The 22,424-nt window shown below is 35.8% G+C and overlaps 1 protein-coding gene across 2 annotated transcripts in view; it reads left to right on the forward strand.

Annotated features, from left to right (window-relative positions):
- Positions 1-11,258, forward strand: part of LOC127452064 (netrin-1-like) — a 65,464-nt gene extending 54,206 nt beyond the window's left edge. Inside the window, exon 7 of one of the 2 annotated variants that reach the window (XM_051717232.1) lies at positions 8,800-11,258. In XM_051717232.1, coding sequence (XP_051573192.1) covers positions 8,800-9,122 — 323 coding nt within the window. In that variant the 3' untranslated portion in view covers positions 9,123-11,258. Of the gene's footprint in view, positions 1-827; positions 1,054-8,799 lie in introns of those variants that run through there. The other variant, XM_051717233.1, reaches the window with a different exon arrangement.
- The last annotated feature ends 11,166 nt before the right edge of the window (positions 11,259-22,424 follow it).

Consider the following 22,424-nt stretch of genomic DNA (forward strand, 5'->3'; position numbering starts at 1 on the left):
TCTCTCTCACTCTCAATCAAAAGAGAGAAATCCCTCACTGCCTCACCTTCTAACTCTTTCTCTTCACATTGTCATGAAAGAGAATAAGAGAAGTCTCATCCTATTCAGCTGATCTTATGAGGCTTTGGTGCTGGTTTGTTTTTATGGTCTGTGCCGTATGGCCACATGCAATGGATGGTTTAACTTGCCAACAAGGATTAAACCAGCCCTAAAGACCCCTTTTACCTCTTCACATTTATTTTATATGGCTATTAATTCTATATTATTACTAAGATTAACCAGAGATTTCATATAAATAGAAACAAAAACAATATTATAGTCCTGTTAAAAATCTGCTAGATCTAAAAAAACTAAAAATTCTCCCGAGCATATTTTTTTAGTGAAAAAAGATCCTAGTATTCTAATCTATGTGTCTCCTCTAGTTTTGGAATATATCTCAATAATGTGTCAACATATTCTAAGATTTGCCAAGATACCAAAGTCTGATATCTAAACAATTTGTAATATATATATATATATATATATATATATATATATATATATATATATATATATATATATATATGTGTGTGTGTGAAGAGGAGGAGGGCAGGTGTGGCCGGGCCATGATGGTGCATGGCCGGTGCTGAATCAGCTGATCAGCGGGAGAGCGAGAATAAGGGGAGCCGGAGGCGCCAGTTAGAGAGAGAGACGCACGTGACCGCGCTGCTTGTGTGTGTGATTGTTTATGTTTTATGTTGTTTTAAGTTCATTTATATCATTAAACCTTACATTTACTGTTCAGCCGGTTCCTGCCTCCTCCTTGCCCATCCTTTTAACTGTTACAGTGGTGCCTTAACCCGGGAGGGAGGAGGGATGCGCTGTCGTGGAATCCTCCCTGCTACCATCCTCCAGGGGAGCAGCCGCGGCCATCTGCCTGTGGACGGAGGGGTCGCTGCCGGCCGCTGGGAGCCGGAGGAATCGGTGCCGTCCGCCGAAGAAGGGGTGGAGCAGCTCCATCCTCCAGGGGCCGGAGGACTCACTGCCATCCGCCGGGGGAGGAGCGAGCTGGCATCCACCAGAGAGTGGAGGAGCGGTTGAGGACCGGGTGATAGCGCATCTGGGAGCCGGCGAGCAAATTTTTCTCTCTCTCCTCTCTCTCTCTCTCTCTCTCTCTCTCTCTCTCTCTCTCTCTCTCTCTCTCTCTGTATCTCTGCTCGCCCTTTCCCTCTCCCTACGCCTCCCCTGGTCTCTCCCCCAGGTTCACAGGAGGCGGGGTGGACCACCGGCTGACAGAATGGCCAGAAGGGCAGCGTCTCCCCTCCATGGTGATATGGGGGGGGTGGAGTTAGTCAGACCGGTGGCACCCCGGCCTGAATCGGGCGGGGAGGAGTGTGACGAGGAGGAGGGCGTGGCCGGGCCGTGATGATGCACGGCCGGCGCTGAATCAGCAGATCAGCGGGAGAGCGAGATAAAGGGGAGCCAGAGGCATCAGTTCGAGAGAGAGACGCACGCGGCTGCGCTGCATGTGTGTGGGTTTGTTTATTTTTTTAATTTATATCATTAAACCTTATGTTTACTGTTCAGCTGGTTCCTGACTCCTCCTTGCCCGTCCTTTTAACTGTTTCAACATATAATAATAAAAAAAAATAAACCATGACCTAAAGATAGTTTAACACAAATCTCATACATTTTTGTTTCATAAAACAGTGATCGTCATGGACATTATTTGATGTTCCACTGTATTTTAAAAGTTTGGACATGAAGTTTATTACCACCTGCTGGTGGAATCTCTAAACTGCAAATGGAGGAACTGAGTTTGGACTTTGCGCTGAAAACAAACATGCAGCTGAAACATCATGGCCTATTTTCTCAGGAAAATAGCAAATTGCATTTTTTGCCACTTCATTACCATACAATACACCCACACTTTGCACGCATACACCCACATATAGAGCAAACACTTCCACACCTACTTGCGCTCAGGGCTGGCACGAAAATTGCGCTTAGAATTAGTGCTCTCTTGAAAATTTAATAAGATGTAGGTTTACTTTATAATAAAATAAAAAAAGACATTAGAAATTAAATTTACATTTTGTATTTTGAATGTTCCCCTTTTGCATGGACTGCAAAACCTGATGATCCATGTAATGATGGATGATCTGATGAAGCATGATTTGAGAATGTTTTAAAGAACATCTCATGTTCTTCAATGGAAGCAAGGAAATATTATCTTTTGTAATGTCAGTGTGGCAACCTGTCTAATAGAATCACGTTACTATACCTACATTTTTGCAAAAATGATTTTTACGTGGCTCGTTGTACATATTGCGGCCTTTTCCAGGTGAAATGAACACTAGAGGTGCTACAACAACAACAACAACACAGAAATCTCAAGTAAAATGGCAGATTATCAGTTCATAAACACTTACTTTCCGCACACAATGCTATCTTATGACATTTAAACACTTTCACTATAGTGCATTACTTGAAGGCGATACATTTTAACATCTGAATTATATAACCAACTTCATTTACAAGCTTGTTCCAGTGCGATTAAATTGCACAGCAGCTCAACTGATAGAGCGTTACGCTTGCGATGCAAAGGACTGGGGAACGAGTCCTGTACGAGTTGACAAATGAGCCGAAAGTGTCAAAGAAGCACCACAAAATTACGTGGTTGCTTCAGCAATTGCATTTTTCATCCCACATTTGCTTTTTATGACTAAATATTGGTAGGTTTAGGTTTAAGGTTTAGGGTAGGGAAGTCGGGTTTTTTTTATTGAAAACTTGACAGAGCATTAAACTTAAAACCTCATCTGTTTGGGAGAAAATTTTACTCGCTATTAGCGCCACACAGTGGACATTTCACCTCGGAACGGCCACGATACGTGTGATGAACTACATAATATAATTTTGCAAAAATGTCACTACAGTCATATAATTTAAAAAAGATCAGGCTGAGTGTGACGGGTTTCTGCAACTATAAATGTAGCAAACATTGTAATTCAGAAGTGCGTCATGCCTTAACAACCAGCCCATGTGGTAACCAGTAACACAGTCGGCAGAGATTGCCCAGAGTCACAGCATTTTAAACAGATTGCAAGTTTATCTGTACTTGACGTGAAGTGGTTTCACATGGAGAGATTTGTGAGACGCCCAGAGGGAGAAAGACTTCTATTACGCATTTAGTAAGAATTGACCCAGTCTGTAATCGGGAGCCATTTCTGTGATGCCCTGAAACACTCACACACACCCTGTTGCAAGTAACCCATGAACTAGTGGCACATCATGTTTAAGAAATATGCCATTACAACATTGTGTGAAAATGACACAGGAAGTGCTCTTTCTTTCCGAGTTCTCTTTCTTTTTCCCCTTGAATGTGAACACTCTCTTTAGAGACAGAGAGACAAGGAGCACCCCTGATTGCTGAATGGAATGTCCGAATTGAACTGTAGAGGGGGAGGCGGTGAGCAAATTGCACCTAATTTGAGGGAAGAAAAGAGAAGTGTTGGTGTGAGCAGAACACACTCCCACAGCCTTGCCATTCATCGCCTCTGTTTCTTTGGGTCGGAGCCCGTTTCACCAGCCAAATAACAAGAGATAAAAAGAAAAGAAGGGTGTGTGGAGGGTAATGTGGCCCAGGAACAGGGGGAGTGCACTGTTTATCATCCCAGCCACAGAGAACATTCTAGAAGAATCGTGGATGTGTTGCGACCTCATGAGCTGTCTGAGCCTGGCTGGCGGTGCCCGGTCCAAGAGCAGCGTGAGAATTCTGCTCTGGGTCTCGCTCTCGACCCGATCGCGTCTCTTCACAGCGGGAGACGGCAATGAGCTTAAAACGGCTTCTCTCAAGCCAGGGTCCACAGAATGCGTACGCTGCAAAAAGCATCTTCTTACTCCCATAAACATATCTAACACCATTAAACAAGATATATTTACTTGGGAAGCAAAACTACATAAGATAACCTGTTAGGTGGTTGGCTGGTCTTAGCTGGTTTTAGATGGTTTTTGGGCTATTTTTGGCTGGTCAGGATGAGGGACCAGCTGGCCTCCCAGCTAAACCAGTTAAGCACCCATTTGACCAGGCTGGTTGACCAGCTTAGACCAGATAAGACCAGCCAACAAGCTTAGGCTGGTTTAAAAAAAATAAATAAATTCCCCAATGTTTTCAGAGATGTTTTTTTTTTTTGTTTTTTTTTTTAGAAAAATTCAACAAAATGTAGTAAGTCTTATAATTAAAACAAGAAAAAAAAAAAAATGTGCCAATGGGATGAGAAAATAAACTTAGTAATTATTAAATTATTATTAGTGTTATTATTAGATTTCATATTTTATAACAAAATATGTAATATTTTATAACAATGGAAGTTGTTGTAAACTGTCAAATACATGCAAAATATAACAGCATTTTAAAAATATTATTACTTTATTATAGTTCATAATTTTAGAAATTAAAAGTGGAGAATATATAAAGATTATAGTGTACTTACAGCACACATTCATATATACAGTATATAGACTATACAGTACATGTACTGTGTAGCATATATATATATATATATATATATATATATATATATATATATATATATATATATAGACATATACATATTTAGAATTGATTTTGCTACTATTCATGGAAATATTTTTTACAATATTTTTTCTTGTTTTAAGCATAAACCTCAATACATTTTGTTAGATTTCTTTGAGATCTAACAAAATGTGTTATTTTTCTTCTCATGCAATCTTTGGATATTTTTACTGTAAAACGAGACATATAGTTTTATGCAATGCACTGACCAGATTTAAGGAAAACAATTCCCTTGACATTTTATAACTTGTGTATCTTGCATTGCATATATCTTAACCTGTAAAAGAAACATGAGTAACCTGAAAGCTTCAAGTAAAAATATATTGAAAGTTACAAAAACAGTTAACAGTTTTAAATTCATAAAGTTTGGTTATAGAGAGAATGTTTTATTTTAATATATTGGTAACACTTTACAATAAGGTTCCATTTGTTAACGGTAGTAAATGCATTAGGTATCATGAAATAACAGTAAACAATGTATTTGTTTACAGCATTTATTAATCTTTGTTAATTTTAGTTTATAAAAATACAGTTGTTCATTGTTAGTTCATGCTCATAATGCACTAACTAATGTTAACGTTAGCCTACATTTTTTCATTTAAAAATGTATTAGTATATTTTGAAATTAACATTAACCAAGATAAGTAAATGCTGTAAAAGTATTGTTTATTGTTAGTTCATGTTAACTAATGTAGCTAATTGTACTTTATTTTAAAGTGTTGCAATATATAAAATCTTCCCCCTTCCAGCTTTAATGGTTTTATGCTGTACTTTTTGGAACGGATTAAATCGAATCCTGCCAAACTGGCACATTTCCTGTCTGAATCCAGTTCTAAGTCTCAGACAATGCCATGCAGGTGTCAAACACTTTGCAAACTTTTCTGCACTTTTATTCAGGTACTAGAAAATATTTATAGAGAGTTATTTACATCATATGCCATTGCCTGAACCTTGGATTTAAGATAGACCTCACCGAAATGACTGGCCGCTTGAACCGCGATGCACATCACTGATCTCTGCCTGCATCACTTGGTCTAATGATGGACTACACTCTTGAAATGGAATACATAGACTATCAATTAATTGCCAACAAAACCCTTCATCAGCCAACTAACAAGGACAATTGCATCTATGTGAACTTCTGCAGTTAATCCAGGATGAACTTCAAAGACATTAGTCATTAATCTTACACTTCAAACAAAATCTTTGTTTAAACACTGACCCTTAACACTTACTTAGTTTACTCATTTTAAACCATGACTTGCACTGCACATAAATAACTAATATTGGCATTATATTCATGATGTTAGCCAGAGGGGAACTGGCCCCCACAGTGAGCCTGGTTTCTCCCAAGATTATTTTTCTCCATTAACCAACATCTTATGAAGTTTTGTGTTCCTTGCCACAGTCGCCTTCAGCTTGCTCAATGGGGTTCTAAATACAATTATTAATTATTTAATTTTCTATACACAATTTACAATCATATTTGATCAAACTACATAATGATGACTCTAAGACTTTATAGATATTACAGTTTCATTTTCTGTTAATGCAAGATTTTCTGTAAAGCTGCTTTGAAATGATATGTGTTGTGAAAGGTGCTATACAAATAAAAATGACTTGACTATTTTCTGCTGTTAGTGGCTCACTGAGAGTTTCTGCCCATGTTACAACTCAAAGGAAATTTGTATTGCTCAGAAATCACTCTTTTATATCTTGAGAGACTTCAATTTTGTATCAAATTTGTCTCATACGTTTCTCCTAAAATTCCCTAGGACAATTGTTGACATAATGAAAATATAGAGCTATAAAATGAAAGGGATAGTTCACCCAAAAATCTTCATCATTTACTCACACTCATGCCATCCCAGTATATGACTTTCTTTTTTTCTGCAGAACAAAAACAAAGATTTTTAAAAGAATATTTGAGCTCTTTTGGTCCAAATAGCACATAAAGTCAGAATAAAAGTAATCCATAAGACTCCAGTGGTTTAACCCATGTCTTCTGAAGCGATTCAATCGATTTTGGGTGAAAACAGACCAAAAGGTAACAAAACAATTTAACTATGACATCAGCAGTCTCCTTGGTGATCATGATTTCAAGCTCGATTACACTTCATAGTGCCATCTAGCACTCCGCACATGTGTCAAGCACTAGGAAGTGTAATCGAGCTTGAAATCATGATCGTGCCTAGAGACTGTAAAGGCAAGATGTACAGAAAAAAAAGGAGTTACATTTTGGTCTGTTCTCACCCAAAACCAACTGGATCGCTTTAGAAGGCATGGATTAAACCACTAGAGTCATATGGATTACTTTTATGCAGCCTTTATGTGCTTTTGGAGCTTCAAAGTTCTGCCCACCATTCACTTGCATTGTATGGACTTACAAAGCTGAAATATTATTTTTAAAATCTTTGTGTTCTGCAGAAGAAAAAAAAGTCATACACACCTGGGAAGGCATGATGGTGAATTAATGATGAGAGAATTCTCATTTTTGGGTGAACTGTCTCTATGTGGATTGGGAACGAGTTGGTCTTGTTTGATTTCAAATTAAAAATCTTTTGTTTGCAGACTGAGCACAGTTTGTTACATTGTTGAAACGTTGAAATTGTTGAAAGGTGACACAAGTACTTGGGTCTTTTCTCAGGAGAAAAAACTGAGGGACAAAAGACTTAAGCAAAGGTCTCAATTTGTTCATCATTTAATCTACAAAATGAGGTATAAAAGAGATCTCATTTGTGATTGTTCTTTCCTGTGGGTGGTTCTCAGATTAACTTCTTAATGTGGTTTGCCTTTTGGTGATAAAGGCTCAATTTTTAACACAAAAGATAATAAAGAGAACGGAATGGGTAGGTCTCCATCTTTTCCTTTTTACCAATATCAGGAGAGGGAAAGGAGGTGTTTCTATGGCAACATTCATTGTGGTCATACATTACAGCATGTTGAGGTAAGGCCATTTAAATTGAAGAACCATTAATGTAACACAGAGCATTTCATATTTAGGACGACAAGCGAAGTTCAAAATTCCTTACATTTTAGGGCAAGAGGGGATAAGAGTTTATCATTTTAAAATAGTTTATCATTTTAAAAGAGTAGTTGGTTGCTAAGAAATGACATGATAAAAAGAATACCATGTTGTACCTAGTAGACCTACTTCTTTTAACTGTCTTTGAAAACATTATTTATGTGTGTATTAGTTCTGTCTGTTGATTACAATTTTTAATTGCGATTAATCGCAATTTTTTTTATACTTAACCGCGATTAATCGCAGATTTTCAAAGTGCTGAAATTTGACTCTAAACATACTTATTTTCCTGCCAAAATGCATTTATTTCCTTCTTAGGAAAGAAAACAAAACAATGTAACAATGTAATGCTTAATTAATATTTTCCAAACAAAGCCCTCCACAGTATAAAGATAGAAATGCACTAAAATAGCACCAATTCAAGTAACATTAAATGTTAAAAGTGGGAGTTTGACTAATTGAAAGAACTAAACCCCACACAGGTAACATATTCATTGCAATGGGCATCTCTTAAACTCTCATCCCCCACCATATAAATCTGCCGGCAGACTGTGGCTATCCACTTTGTTACAGTAATCGTGAAGCTGCGTTCATGATTCACGTCAGGGTGTCAATGCCAGCGTCAAGCACCGCTTTGAACTCCACATGAAAAGCGCTTACAGACATAAAGTCTCATTCTGCATTTTGGTGATAGTTAAGACTTGACGTGCTTCTGTGGTAATGAAAATGTGACTTACTTAGGCTGAAAAAGACCTGATTTCTGTCACAAGTTCTATCTAGGCTTGTTTTGTAAAACAAATAGTGTTAAGAGCTCCTTTCCCCAACACTTTATCACTGACACTGAATCACTTCTGTGTGTGTTTGTTTGGTGAGTGCGTCAGTGTAATGAGTCTGGGTGAACACATTGTCACATTACAAAGGTTCCACCCTTCCAACAAGTGTTTATGCTGGTTTACGCTGTATTAATGGTAAATGTGTTAATCGTGATAAAGAAACTTTTCAAAGTAATCGCATGTGTTAAAGCGTTAATTCTGACAGCTCTAGTGTGTATATGTATGTGTGTGTACATATATTAATGTATACATTATGTGTATGTGTGTATGCTGTATATACAGGTTAACCACCAGGGTTTTGACTCTTTCCATGTTTTCTGGTATTGCTGGCTGCTAACATCACTGTGTTTGTCTGTTTCTCTCCATAGCTGTCCAGGTTCACGTACTAAAAGGAGACAAGGCGGGCGAATGGTGGAAATTCACCATAAACATCATATCCGTCTATAAGCAGGGCGGACACCGCATTCGCAGAGGAGACCAGCTCATGTGGGTTCGTGCTAAAGACGTGGCGTGCAAGTGTCTGAAAATTAAACCCGGCAGGAAGTACCTGCTCATGGGATCCGATGACGATGACTCCCGCAGCCAGAGCGGCGTAGTGGCGGACAAGAGCAGCCTGCTCATCCCTTGGAAAGACCTGTGGGCCCGTCGGCTTAGAAAGTTCCAGCAACGTGACAAGAGGGGCAAATGCTAGAGGGGAAACAATGAAGAACAGGAGGGAAGACAAAATAATGACCCAAGCACCTACAAGTTGGAGCAGATGGTTGTTGTTGATAACATTGATCAGAACTGTGGTGAAGGACAACCGGTTTTGCAGTTTTGCCTTCTGTTGTTAGTCTTTTTTTTTCCCCCATCAAGATTTTATTTTTTCATATCTTCAATTTTGCAGAATTTGCACCTACTATTAAGTATACATATATGTAAAGTTTGTGTGATCCTTTCTGGTGTCTCTTTATGATTTCTGTCTTTTTTCACAAAGGATGAAAGAGAAACAAGCTACTGAGTCACTATATCTGTGTGAAATTGTTCCTTTAGAATTAGTGTGTCGACTTTTAGGACAGGCAAGTGAATATTTCAAAGCTCAAAGTACATACACTACCAGTCAAAAGTCTGGATATACTACTTATAAAATGCTTTTGCTTAAGTGCATGAAATGATTTTGCAGGCATATGTAATTTCTTCATAAAAAATGTATTTTAATGACTCCTTTAGTTATATATAAGTTGTATAAGATAGCATTCTCTTGGTCACTACGTAATTCTCATACTTCCAGTTATATTATTTCATATAGTTTTAATGACTTTACTATTCTAAAATGTGGAAAATAGTAATAACAAAGCATAGGTGTGTCAAAACTTTTGACTGGTAGTGCATATTATTTATAGTTTCATGGTGGTATTTGCAAGGCATGACTATGATAGAACCGTAAAAAAAGAGAGATTTTAGTCTATCTGCGGTTTTAAGCCAATACATGCCAAAATAAGGTAATATGGTCTAACCAACATGTCTTTTACATTCTTTCCTCTCAGATAGAAAATCTGTTGACAATACCTCACTGAAGAAGTATTTTGATTGGTTCAAAATGGCATGGCATCATAATGACATGACATCATAATGTTTATTTGGTGCCAAAAGCTTAGCTGCTACTTTTGGCCCTTGATACTAACTGTGGCGAAGCGGTCTTTGAAGTGTGAAGTCTACCTTCTTTTCCAAAACTAGCTATAGTATGAGTTTAGTTATACAAATAGAGTATTTTTTAACCACTTCATGGTAATTTTTGATTGTATTTTCATTATGAACCCTCATTATTGTGAAAAATGTACAGAATAAATCTAAGATTTCGCAGACATTTAGAATGTAACACACCCCGAATCCCCCAAGATTAGATGTCTGGTTGTCTATAAACTTGAAGAATTTTTTTTAGATAAGCTTAATGTCCTTTCATTGTTCATTTAAATGTCCTTAGAGTTCTGAAATCAAGACAACTAAAATGTGTGGTCAGACTTTAAAGTTCTAGATACTTCATATATGAGACATACTGTATGTTCAGTGTTAAAGTTTAATGATAATGTGATAAAAGATCACTTTATTCCATTATATAACAAAACAATTTATAAGAGCCTGATTTGAATCCACTTCCAATATTTTCTTTGGATGGTTTTCACAGCTATATTTACCAATGTACCCAAAATGCAAGGTTACATCCTTCCAAAATAAATTAGATAAATACGGCTCTCATTATCTAGTGAAACAAGCAATTTTCTGTGTTATCACTCATGTGGTACCTTTGTGTTCTGGTACTGGGGTGATAAGCTCTACTGTTATTTGTATAGTTGTATAGTTTTGGAGGTTTTTTTGTACAATATTTAGTAATTATATTCACATACAATTAACCATTTTTATGCCATGAACTTGATATTCTGAAAAGAAAAATAAAGATTTTTAGATATTTCTTTTTTTTTTTTTTACATGAGTTGATAATGTAGAGAGGGGGTTGTACTATATGTGACATGAAAATGAAAATGCACACACACACACACGCACACAGACACACAAAAAATTAACATTCTTTTACTGTCAAGCTATGAAATTCTGACAGTGAATAAGACAGGAGTCAATGACTGCAGTTTATTAAAACTCACACATGGTCTAGTCTTTGGAGACATCCTGACCTCACAAGTACACTTTGACCAGTTTTTCAGACATTTTGGAAAACGACTCTTTTGTATATGATGTTCTTCTGTATACTTTGCAAAAGCTGTGTATTGTCAAGTAATGCATACTAATATATTATGATTCTCATAAATGAACATATTTAATGATACATGAACTCACATGGCTGTGTGTTTATTTTTGGCACAATATATTATAAGTAACAGCTAAAAATGTAAGATTTAATAAACTACAAATTGAAAACTTAAAATTACTTGGTGTCAAAATGATAAAAAAAGAAATCTGTGAATAGCAGCAAATCAATTCTAAATAAATAATATGTCTATATATAGGCACAGTACATGTACTGTATAGTCTATATACTGTATATATGAATGTGTGCTGGCAAGTGCACTATAATCTTTATACATCCTCCATTTTTAATGTTTTTAATTATGACCCATAATAAATTAATAATATTATTATAGTTTGCATGTATTTGACAATTTACAACAACTTCCATTGGAATAAAATATTAAATAATTTGTTATAAAATATTAAATCTAATAATAACACTAATAATAACAGCATTGTTATTATTTTCAGTGTTGGGTGTAATCCAATTACAAAGTAATTAGCTACTGTAATCTAATGACTTTTTTAGTCAAAAATGTAGTGTAATGCATTACATTATAAATTATTGTAATCAGATTACAGTTACTGACTTTCAATTCATTTAATTACTTTTAAGTACATTATAGGGTTGTGCTTATGTCTAATATATTATTTATGTAGAATACATGAATTATGGCCCTGAAATGAATCACTGTGAAGGAGTATGACTTGTGTGTAACAATGAACAAGAAAGAAATAGACATTATTTTGAACTTGTTTAGCAGAAAAGCATTTTAAAAAGTAAATTAAAAGTAAAGTAATTTGTAATGTTATTACTTTTCAATGAAGTAATTATTAAAGTAATCTGATAATTACTTAATTAGTCATTTGTAGTGTATTACTATTTTGGTAACACTTTATTTTAGGGAACAGAAATTATACAGTAAATAATGACTAATAACTGGACCCGTAAGGGACTAGTTACGGACTTGTTTAGAGTTGTAAGGTATTTATTAAGCCTAAGTTCGCTGATTTTTTACCCTTGCCTAATAGCCTCTTTACATTTGTTTTTTCCTAACAATGATCTTATTAGGTAAACTACTTAATAGCTAGTAAGTTGCAAAATACATCCTTTATAGGTTCTCATTACACTGTGTGAATGTGCAGCTTATAAAATAAATATAGAAGGCAGAGACTTTTGATGCGTAGTGTAAATAGCAACAAAAAACATCTTCTTTGCACTAAGTGCAAATACCGTTAGATGCTATTTGCACCCCTAAATAAATACTACCAAACAGTATAGGGGCTTCAACATGTTTGTGTTTATTTAGAGTCCCACAGACACCCTACACTAACCCCTAACCCTAGCCCTAACCCTAACCTTCCCTGCTTGGTTGAAATACTATATGCATTCTACATGTATTTTATACTTATAAGCCACACATTCACACAGAGTACTGAGAACCTATAAAGGATGTCATTTGCATCATACCAGCTACTGATATGTTTTGTTTTTAGCAAAAAAAAAAAAAAAAAAAAAATTATAGCAATGCCAAAAGCCAGAATAATGATCCAATTTCAACATAACCAAATACGTCAAGTGCTGTGCCGGTGGTGGGCCTGTTAAACCCAAAGCAAAGAGTTAGAGTGAACAATAAATGTCATATGCATGTAAATTATAGTTCTGTTTTTTGTGATAAAGCCTAGCAGCAGACAAGCTATGCTGCATCATCATTTACTTTGGCTCTCTGGATCTCAATAAAGGCCGAAGACTTCAAGAAGGGTTTTAACATGTAAATATCAGGGTGTGTGTATTTCTGATTACCGTTAACATATGATATATCACACAGGTAAAGCAGACCACAAAACCTAAGACCAGTAATAGTGGGGTTGCTTGGGAGCTCTTATTCAAATGAAAACCAAGCCACCCAAGTTCACTTACGCCTGAAATCTTGTGTATGGTGAATATAGCCATTGATCAGTCAATAATAAGACAGTAAACTGAAGCTAAAACTGTATGCACTTACAAGAAAGTCTATGGGACAAGTGTACAATGGATGGTAGAAAGCTAGTTGAGGTTGCACTACATGGAAATAAAAAACACTATTGCCTTTGTCCTAAACAAAATTGATTTTTTACAATAACTTATAAACCTTTAAAGACAGACCCACCGTGAGCTCTGAGGTTGTTTTTTGATGGTATGTGCTTCTGTCAGAGCCATCAATCCGTGTTATTTCAAGTTAATAAAAAAAAGCATGTTTAATAGTGGAATTTCTGGTGAAGAACTACACTAGCCATGTTGCTGAAGAGCAAAGGTGGAATCAGAGAAACGTGGCCAAAGCAAAAAACGCAGCAAAAGAGCTCTGCAACGACTGGCCACTTTCATGACCCACTACAAACAGTAGAGTTGGTCTTCGTACACTGTCAAACAATACATATTTGGAATATTTTGCAATTAGCTATACTTAGAATCAACAAGTTTAAATGCATAGTTTTATATTTTTCCATTGTTTTTGATTAGGTCATTTGATAGTATGGAATAACATGAGTTAGTGACAAATTAGATTTCTTTGGCATAAGCCCCGTCCTACGGTTCAGCGTCAGGATTCTCACTCGAACCATCAGATCCTGCCGGAAGGCGAAGACGGCAGGGGAGAGAAGCTTTCCCCTAGAGCAGGACGGGACCTAAACTGGTGGTGTTGGAGTGGAGGTGGGTGAAAGCAGCGCATCGTACAAGTATGGAAGACAACTGTGGGCCTTATGAGACATAGGCTAGATCATGATAGGATGAGATGCGTAACTGAATGAATGACATAATGCTACCACGAATCCTCCACGAGAATGATCACATATGCTTCCATTTCTCTCATGAAAGACGTCAAGTACACAGTCTTGTACCTTTTTGTCCAATTTTCACATACTTGTTTGCTTCAAATCAAAGTTTGTAATGTTGTGATTCACTTCTAAGTTGGCTATTTTGGTACATGACTCAGAACTCTTCTATGAAGGATTTTATAAAATCCCTGTGGAAAAAATGAATGGGAAGATTCTTCCAGAAGCAAGACAGCTAAAAAAAGTGATCTCAATAAAAGGATGGTAACACTTTCTATGAAGCTCATATTTATAATGCATTGTAAAAGCATTTTACCTGCATTATACTGCATTCATAATATTAATACCTTATAATAAGTTATAACTTCTCATAAATAATTATAATCACAGTTATAATACATTATAGTATTTTAGAGTATAATGCATTATAACACAAGAAACATCCAATTTTAACGCAGCAGATGCTAATAAAGTTAATCATATAAGTGCTGTATAGTGTAAACAGTCAAAAGGCTTTATGACGTGATTATATTATAAGTGATCTTTGTCTGCTTTAAGTAAAGTTACAAAAGCAATATCTTCTTATAAATAGCCATAGCATAAACTTGTAACATACATTACAAGTAAAACTTATACAATGGAATTTATTTATAAAATAATCTCCAAATAAGATGCACAAAGAAGTTTATTGAATAGAGTCCAATATAGAATCAGTTTGATTTTTTTTATTTTGTTTTATTCTTGGGTGCATTTAAATCCAAGAAGATTGGCTACATGTGTGATCAACATTACATATATAGAGTTTCTGATATATTTTAACCTTGTAGGTTTACACAGTATTTTTCATAATATCTCAGAATTTACATTGAATGTGTGTTATTTTGTATTTTGTGCATGTGTAATGTATATAACTTCCAACATGACTTGTAATGTCTTATAACATCTTAAAAATATCTTATGGATGTTTATAAGAAGACATTGCTTTTGTCAATTTACTTAAAGCATACCTATTATATATATATATATATATTACAAATATATATAATACATTATATGTAAAGTCTGCAGATAAAACTGGATGTTGCTTGTGTTATAATGCATTATACTCTAAGGTATAACTAAGATTAGGTAAGTATTATAATGTTTTATAATTGTGGTTACAGTTATTTATGTGAAGTTATTTATTATGAGACATTACTAATGCATTATAATGCCTTTACAATGCATTATAAATATGGGCTTCATAGAAAGTGTTACCAAAAGGATTTTTGCTCTTTGTTCAATTTACTTAATTAAAATTAACTAAATTGCAACACAATTCTAAAACTTTTTTCACAACTTGATTTCATTGCGTTCTGTCCATTTACAATTTGCAAAATGGAAGTTTACTTAATCAGTTTGAGTTGAGACTACATTAATACTTTTTGCAGTGTTACTACATTAACACTGCAAAAAGTATTCATGTAGTCCCAACTCAAACTGATTAAGTAAACATTGATGAAACTGGGCAGGGGATTTCCATTTCCCAAATGCTTTGCATAGGACTTGACAGGGAGAATACATTTTAAAATTAAGTGTTATTGTATGTGTTTTGTCCATGATGAATATAAAGGGGAGTACTTGTTAGTGTATAATATTTTGCTATGTTGAGATTTAGAAGAGTTTCTGTTATGTTGGAGTTTTGGGGGTTTCCATTATGGTGAAGAGTGGAGTTTGAGATAACAATCAGGACAGGCAGATGTCGCACATGAAACTGATTGTTCGCTTCATTAAGCAATTGCTGTGCTAACCAAATAGTTACTAAACTACACTCTGTAGTTCTTCAAACCAGCATGTAGAGTAGCATGCTAACATTCACTTTCACTAGTTAGTATATAAAGAAATATAAGAGATTTATTTGAGTTACATTCTTGTTGGGTTTACTCAATTCAACAAGGTTCTTTCAACACAAACTGTTTGAGTTGAGATTACATAGTAATATTAAGTTACAGAAACTAATTTCAAACATGCTTCCATGATTGAATCAAGTTGAGCCAAAAAGCAAATTTTTTTTTTGCTCTATAATGCAGGTGTATAAGCATTTGGCTTAACGTGTGGGAAAGTACACCAGACAAAATGTTGTAGAATATGTATAACTAAAGAGAATGGGAATCTGTAAGAATTATGCCTGTCAGTGCTATGCCGAGCAGTAGCAAAAGTGTCAAGCTGACGCCAAAGAGACAGTGGCATTTTGAATGTATGACCAAATGGAGAGTATAATGTCCAATAATTTAGGGTTATATTCTAAGGGAGGAATTGACTCAATGCATACTCCCAGGGCTGCTCCTAAAACATTTATCTTAGACACACTCCCACCATTGTGTCTCCGTTAACAGCCATAAGGCACCTCCTAAAACAACGGCTTCCGGAATGTCTGCAAGAGTGTGTAAGGCTGGAAAGGTCACATTCAGATCACCCCAAGAAAGGACTACGCAATGCAGCGCCATAGACCATATTCCATTCTCAGAGCACCAAATCTGTTGTTCTACATCAGCCCTGAGTAAGGCTGTAACTGGAAGGATTGACTGTGCTGTTTGTCTGGGTTTTCTCACCCTCAGCTTTGGAGAGGCTTCGTTTAACTTCTTAAGATTAGTCAACATTGCTCATTTTGATCACTTTCATCGCTCTAAGATGGAGAAGGCTTAGTTTAGGTATCTCGAATGTTCCGCAATCTCTCAATAAACTAATCACAAATGGGATCCTATTCAGTGTTGGAGGGTCCTGGGCCCCTCGTCTGCAGTATTAACTCTCTGTAAACTACTGCCATATCACACATTGCCTCGTGATTTTCACAGAAACACGTTAATTTTACAGGGAACATTTACCTACATGGTTTCTTTTATGTTAATATCTATAATCTGGCAAGCAAAGTAATGATAAAGACCGTAAAACTGTGACAAAATGGCTTTCTATTTTGGAATTTCAAAATACATTCTCACACAGCCTACATTAAAATAAAACACTGCACCTGCTTGATGATTTTTTTGTATGATACATATCTGTAATATGGATATAATGACCGATATTTAGTCACTGAGAGGTTATCTGCAATTAGCTAATTTACAGAAACCAATTGAAGCATTCTCATTTCCTTTTCATTGTTGTGAAAAATAGATGTTTAATTAATCCTTAAATGCAGGGAATTTCACCAAACACTCTTACATATTTGGGTCTTTAGAGACCCGGCACTCACAAATCTCACAAATGAATCTACAAAATGCCCAGATAATGTCAAATTTTCTACATATTTTCAAGACAATTAAAAAATAATAGAATAAAATATATTTTCATATATTTAGATGTTTAATTTTTCATATATCAAAGAGAAAATGCGACAAATCAGGACAAATCTAGAACAGTACTTTCATTCTGAAATTTCATTAGACACAACTGGCTGTCAAAAACATGGTGAGCTACACATAACATATAAGATACACAGAAACTACAAATAAGTTAAACATAAGTTACACAAAATTATTTTCTCATGAACTTATTGAGTCTAATGCACAACTTACATAATTTCAGTAGTACATCCAAATGACATTAGTCATATCATACTTTTCATGTGTTGAACTTGCTATAGTTTACTTCATGTTGTTACTTCATCAAATAGCAATGTCAAATGTAAATCAAGTCAATCACTGAAACAACAGAACCACGTTGAGTAAGAAAAGCATGTATAATATGTATGTGTACATGCATATGGATTAATGATCATTCACCATTGTTGATAATTCATTGTCGCACAGAAAATCAACATTATATAGTATTTATTTGTATGTATATAGCAGGATTTCCATTAATTACCGGTTTTTGACCATTAAAAATTCCTAATGTCTGACAAATTTAACTATTGTCGGACACAATATCCAGTGAAAATATTAACATGATGCATCAATAACCCTTTAGTTGATGCCACAAGTGTACACTGTGACGTTATGCTAATGATAACAACGCTTCGCTGCCATGGAGGTTTAAACTTTCCCGAAGCTTGTGGAGATCTAATCCGCAACTACAGCACGCTGTATCCTGCACACTGGCAAAAGCAGCCAGCGTCCCCATTTCGCGTGCCCGCAATGAGAATTTTCTCACTTCAGAATCACATTAAAACAGCTTTGCGTTGCCATTTTGTGGAGAGAAGGACACCAGGCTTATGTAAATCTCAAGTTGTAGAGAAACACTGGACTCATTTGACTTCACTTTGGTAGCAAAACGCTTTTGTGCTATGAAAAATAAAGAGCCAAGGAAATAAGCCAAGGCGAAAAATTATATGACATAAACGGTTTGGTGTTTATTTATTTATAAACGAAAAGACGTGGCAAATTGCAGATTAGTTGTTTTGTTTTGCCCCCATTGTTGAATTTTTTTTTAAATTTAGACGCTAATTCCATGATGGCTGTTTTTTTCTTTTTTTTTCTTTTTTTTTTTTTTTTAAAGAAAGAGCAGCACCCATAATAAACAAACATTTATCGTTCATTTTAGTTGATTGTGACACACTCTTACATACCAAGGGTCTCTAATGACCCTATGCACTTTTGGTACTTAAACCATTATAATATATATATATATAAATTTTATTTTTTATTTTTTGTGTGTGTGTGTGTGTGTGTGTGTGTGTGTGTGTGTGTGTGTGTGTGTTACACTATTTATAAGAGAGAGATTGAGGAATACTAAAGAGGTGTGGGCACAACTCCAAAAAATGGATGAGCTACAAGGGGTGGAATGAGGTCCCGGGTCACTAAAGACCCAAGCTATTCGTTTAAAGGTGCAATATGTAACAATTTTCATTTTTCTTTTTTTTGCCAATGTGTGAACGGCTTGTAACGCAACTTATAAAATGAGCCCTTCCCAGACTTCCTAGGTTGCCTATTAAAGCATGTAGACTGATTTTCATGCGAAGGGAGCGGGTCGGTTTTGCCGGGAAAATCCAAAGGATGTGACGTTTATGCATGCTCCCGAGAGCCTTGCCTCAGTGTTTCTCTTCCGCTATTCAACAGCGACAACAAACTGCAACACTAGGTAACGTTATCTTAGAGGTGGAATCCAGCAAACGTCCGGCTCCCAGCACAACACCGACTCCTACATAAACTCAGAGTAAGCCAAAAAAACAAAAACAATAAAACATTTATCTACTGAATCCTGTCTGGCTAAGCGGGAACGTGATCGTGGTCGAGCGAAAACTAGAGGGATCAAAACCGACCCTGAATTGGCGTTCTTCTTATTGGACAGGTAAGCTTACATAACTGCGAAGCATGTGAAATATAGTGCTATAAGGATTGATCTGTGTAATTTTAGCTAACTTGATCTTGTCTGCTAACGCTGATGAATTGCAAGCTACCTATAATAATTTCAACAATCTTCTCTTTATACTAAAAGTCAGGTATGCTGATTCACAGTAACTGACATAAACAATGTTAATCTATAATTATTCAGCAAGGTAAACTACAATAACATATGAAATGAATGCTAGACAATGTTCAAGATAATGCAAAAATCTCCATTCATTAGTGTAACGTAACTTGGTTATACAGAAAATATATACAATCTATTATTATAAAACAATAATGCATCAATATATCAAAATGACAGTGTGATGGAATCACATAAATACTGAATTGTGTCAACATATTTATAATGTACAGTCTATTTTATAAACAGCTACTGTCATTATCCACCAAATTTAGCTAACAGCTATTGATAAAGCTAGCTAGCTAGCTAATGCTGACATTGACTGCATTTATACGATAGCCAATGTATCATGCAAAGAAAAGTGATTGCTTCAAACTACAGTCTCGCAGGATATAGTCAGACCTATATCCACACTTTGTTTTAGCCCTGTTCCAGCACTGGAGAGTCAAATATAATATACAGTCTCAAAGTTTGTAGTAAAACAATCATAACTGTGTAATTTTAATTATGCTACCTCATCTGTCATCATGATGTTGGTGAATCACGTTGTCTCTTTGTACATTACGTCATTGTTTTGGTCGATGTTCTCTCGCTTGCGTCCCTATGGAGTGTGTGCACGAGCACGAGCAACAGGTAGCTGGTTGCAGTTCACTTAACGGCCACAGGTGTCATGAATAACAAGGGTTTCTGAATCTTACATTCTGCATCTTTAAGGGTTAATTGTTTTTTTTTAATTAATGTAAAATAAATAATTTTTTGTACATAACACAAATAGATCAATAAAATGGCTTACTAGTTGTGATCATTCCATCCTGGTCTCATAGAATAACATTATTCTAACTACATTTTTGCGCAAATTATTTTTACATGGCTCGTTCTACGTATTGTGGTAGTTTCCCGGTGAACTGAACACTAGAGGCGCTACAACAACAATGACTCATGAGTAAAATGGCAGATTATGAGCTCATGAAAATTTACTTTTTGCCCTGTTCCTCACAAAATGTTATCTTTATGACAATATCAGTTAGGTTTAGGTTTAAGGTTTAGGGTGGGGAGGTCAGTTTTGTTTATTTACAACTCAATACCAAGCATTAACCTCAAAAATCTCATCTGTTTGGGAGAATATTCAACTCGCTTTTAGCGCCACACAGTGGACATTTCATTGGAACTGCCGCGATACATGGAACGAACCAAGTAATATCATTTTGCAAAAATGTCACCATAATAATGTAATTTTTATGAAATCAGGCGGGATAATTCACAACAAAAGCAAATAAACAACCACCTTAACATAGAAGATCTGGCCATTAAAGAATATCGGTATCCATTAAACATACCAATCAATTTGACCTTAGATAAAATCCCAAATATATTCAATATTTATGAATGACTGCTGAATTTTGAGCCAGAAGTAGCCCATAAAACCTCATTAAACCCCTTCCATTGTAAGTGGTTAAAAAAAACAACAATGATTTTCTGGTGTCTTGTCTCGTGAGCATCAGGGTTCAGCGTTTTCTTGTCGCCAGTTTGGAAACAAAGGGAATACACATTCAGCATGTGCACTTCCCAGTTCTCGTTCTTCAACACTCCCTTAAACTCATCCCTCCTCGTACTTCTCGCTCTCATCTCCCACATAGAATGGCCCAAAGCCCTGGAGAATTGCACCATGAGAAACAAATGCCCAGGCGCCTTAATGGAGTCCAAATCAGAGCGGGATTCAAAGAGGTGCTCAATATCAAGCGCTTCACCCAGCCACACACACACACAAACACACACACCTACACACAAAACGGAGACCCAAGTGTTTGACACCTACGCCCTTAGCATTTCTCTCTGTCCTTTTCCCTTATTCCTTTCACTCATTCTCTCCATTTCTCTCTCTTTCAGTGCTAATTTCTGGCTTACGAGACAGGGCCACAAAGCCGCCTCTTATGTGCATAAGAGTGGCTGGGATTCCTCCACACTCACAGGAATGTGAGGTTGGGTTTTCTTTCTTATCTCATTAACATTTCCATACAGGATTAAGCTACTTGGCTGTAAGGACCTGTATGATATATATGTCAGCCATTCTCTGGGGTAGCCATACTCTCGCGGGCTGAAAGTAAACAACGCAAACGACAATTCGCCGATGCTTAAGCACTCTTAATTTTCATTCACACGGTTTCAAAAAAGGGTAAAGGCAGGTGTCAGTTCAATGCTCTTGTTTTAGCAGTGGGACGATGACTAAAGATACACTCTTTACATTCCAGCAACACACAATCTTAAGCGTTAGTGTCGAAGAGAGAGAAAAGATGTAAGAAACAAAAGTATAACGTAAGAGGATATAAAATCTTACAAAAAGATCTTAAAGGAATAGTTCACCCAAAAATTTAAATTCTGTCATTATTTACTCACCTTTATGTCATTTCAAACCGGCATGCTGTTTTGTTTTTTTTTTTGGGTTTTTTTTTGCTATTGAACACAAAACCAATAATACGAATCTTGACACAGCTCTTTTTTGTACAATGGCAGCTGAAGCCAGTTCAAGCCTGAAAAAGGACAAAAAAACACTAAAACCATCGTAAAAGTCCAGATATGCTATACTTTAATAATATTTTTCTTCTCTGAATCTCTGAGGGGGGAAAAAATACAACCCGTTCAAATATACAGTATAGAGAATTAAATTTGAAAGCTGCAGCGAAGGGGAAGATTTTAAGTAGATAATTACTTAAATTCCAGTCTGTTCTTCACAGAAAGCTTTCTTTGTTTTTTAAACGTTGTCGAAACATAGTGTTTTATATATATATATATATATATATACATTGGTGGCCAAAAGTTTGGAATAATGTACAGGTTTTGCTGTTTCAGAAGGAAATTGGTACTTTAATTCACCAAAGTGGCATTCAACTGATCACAAAGTATAGTCAGGACATTATTGATGTAAAAAACAGCACCATCACTATTTGAAAAA

This window comes from Myxocyprinus asiaticus, chromosome 14 (genome assembly GCF_019703515.2).
Source record: "Myxocyprinus asiaticus isolate MX2 ecotype Aquarium Trade chromosome 14, UBuf_Myxa_2, whole genome shotgun sequence".
NCBI classification, from domain to species: domain Eukaryota; kingdom Metazoa; phylum Chordata; class Actinopteri; order Cypriniformes; family Catostomidae; genus Myxocyprinus; species Myxocyprinus asiaticus.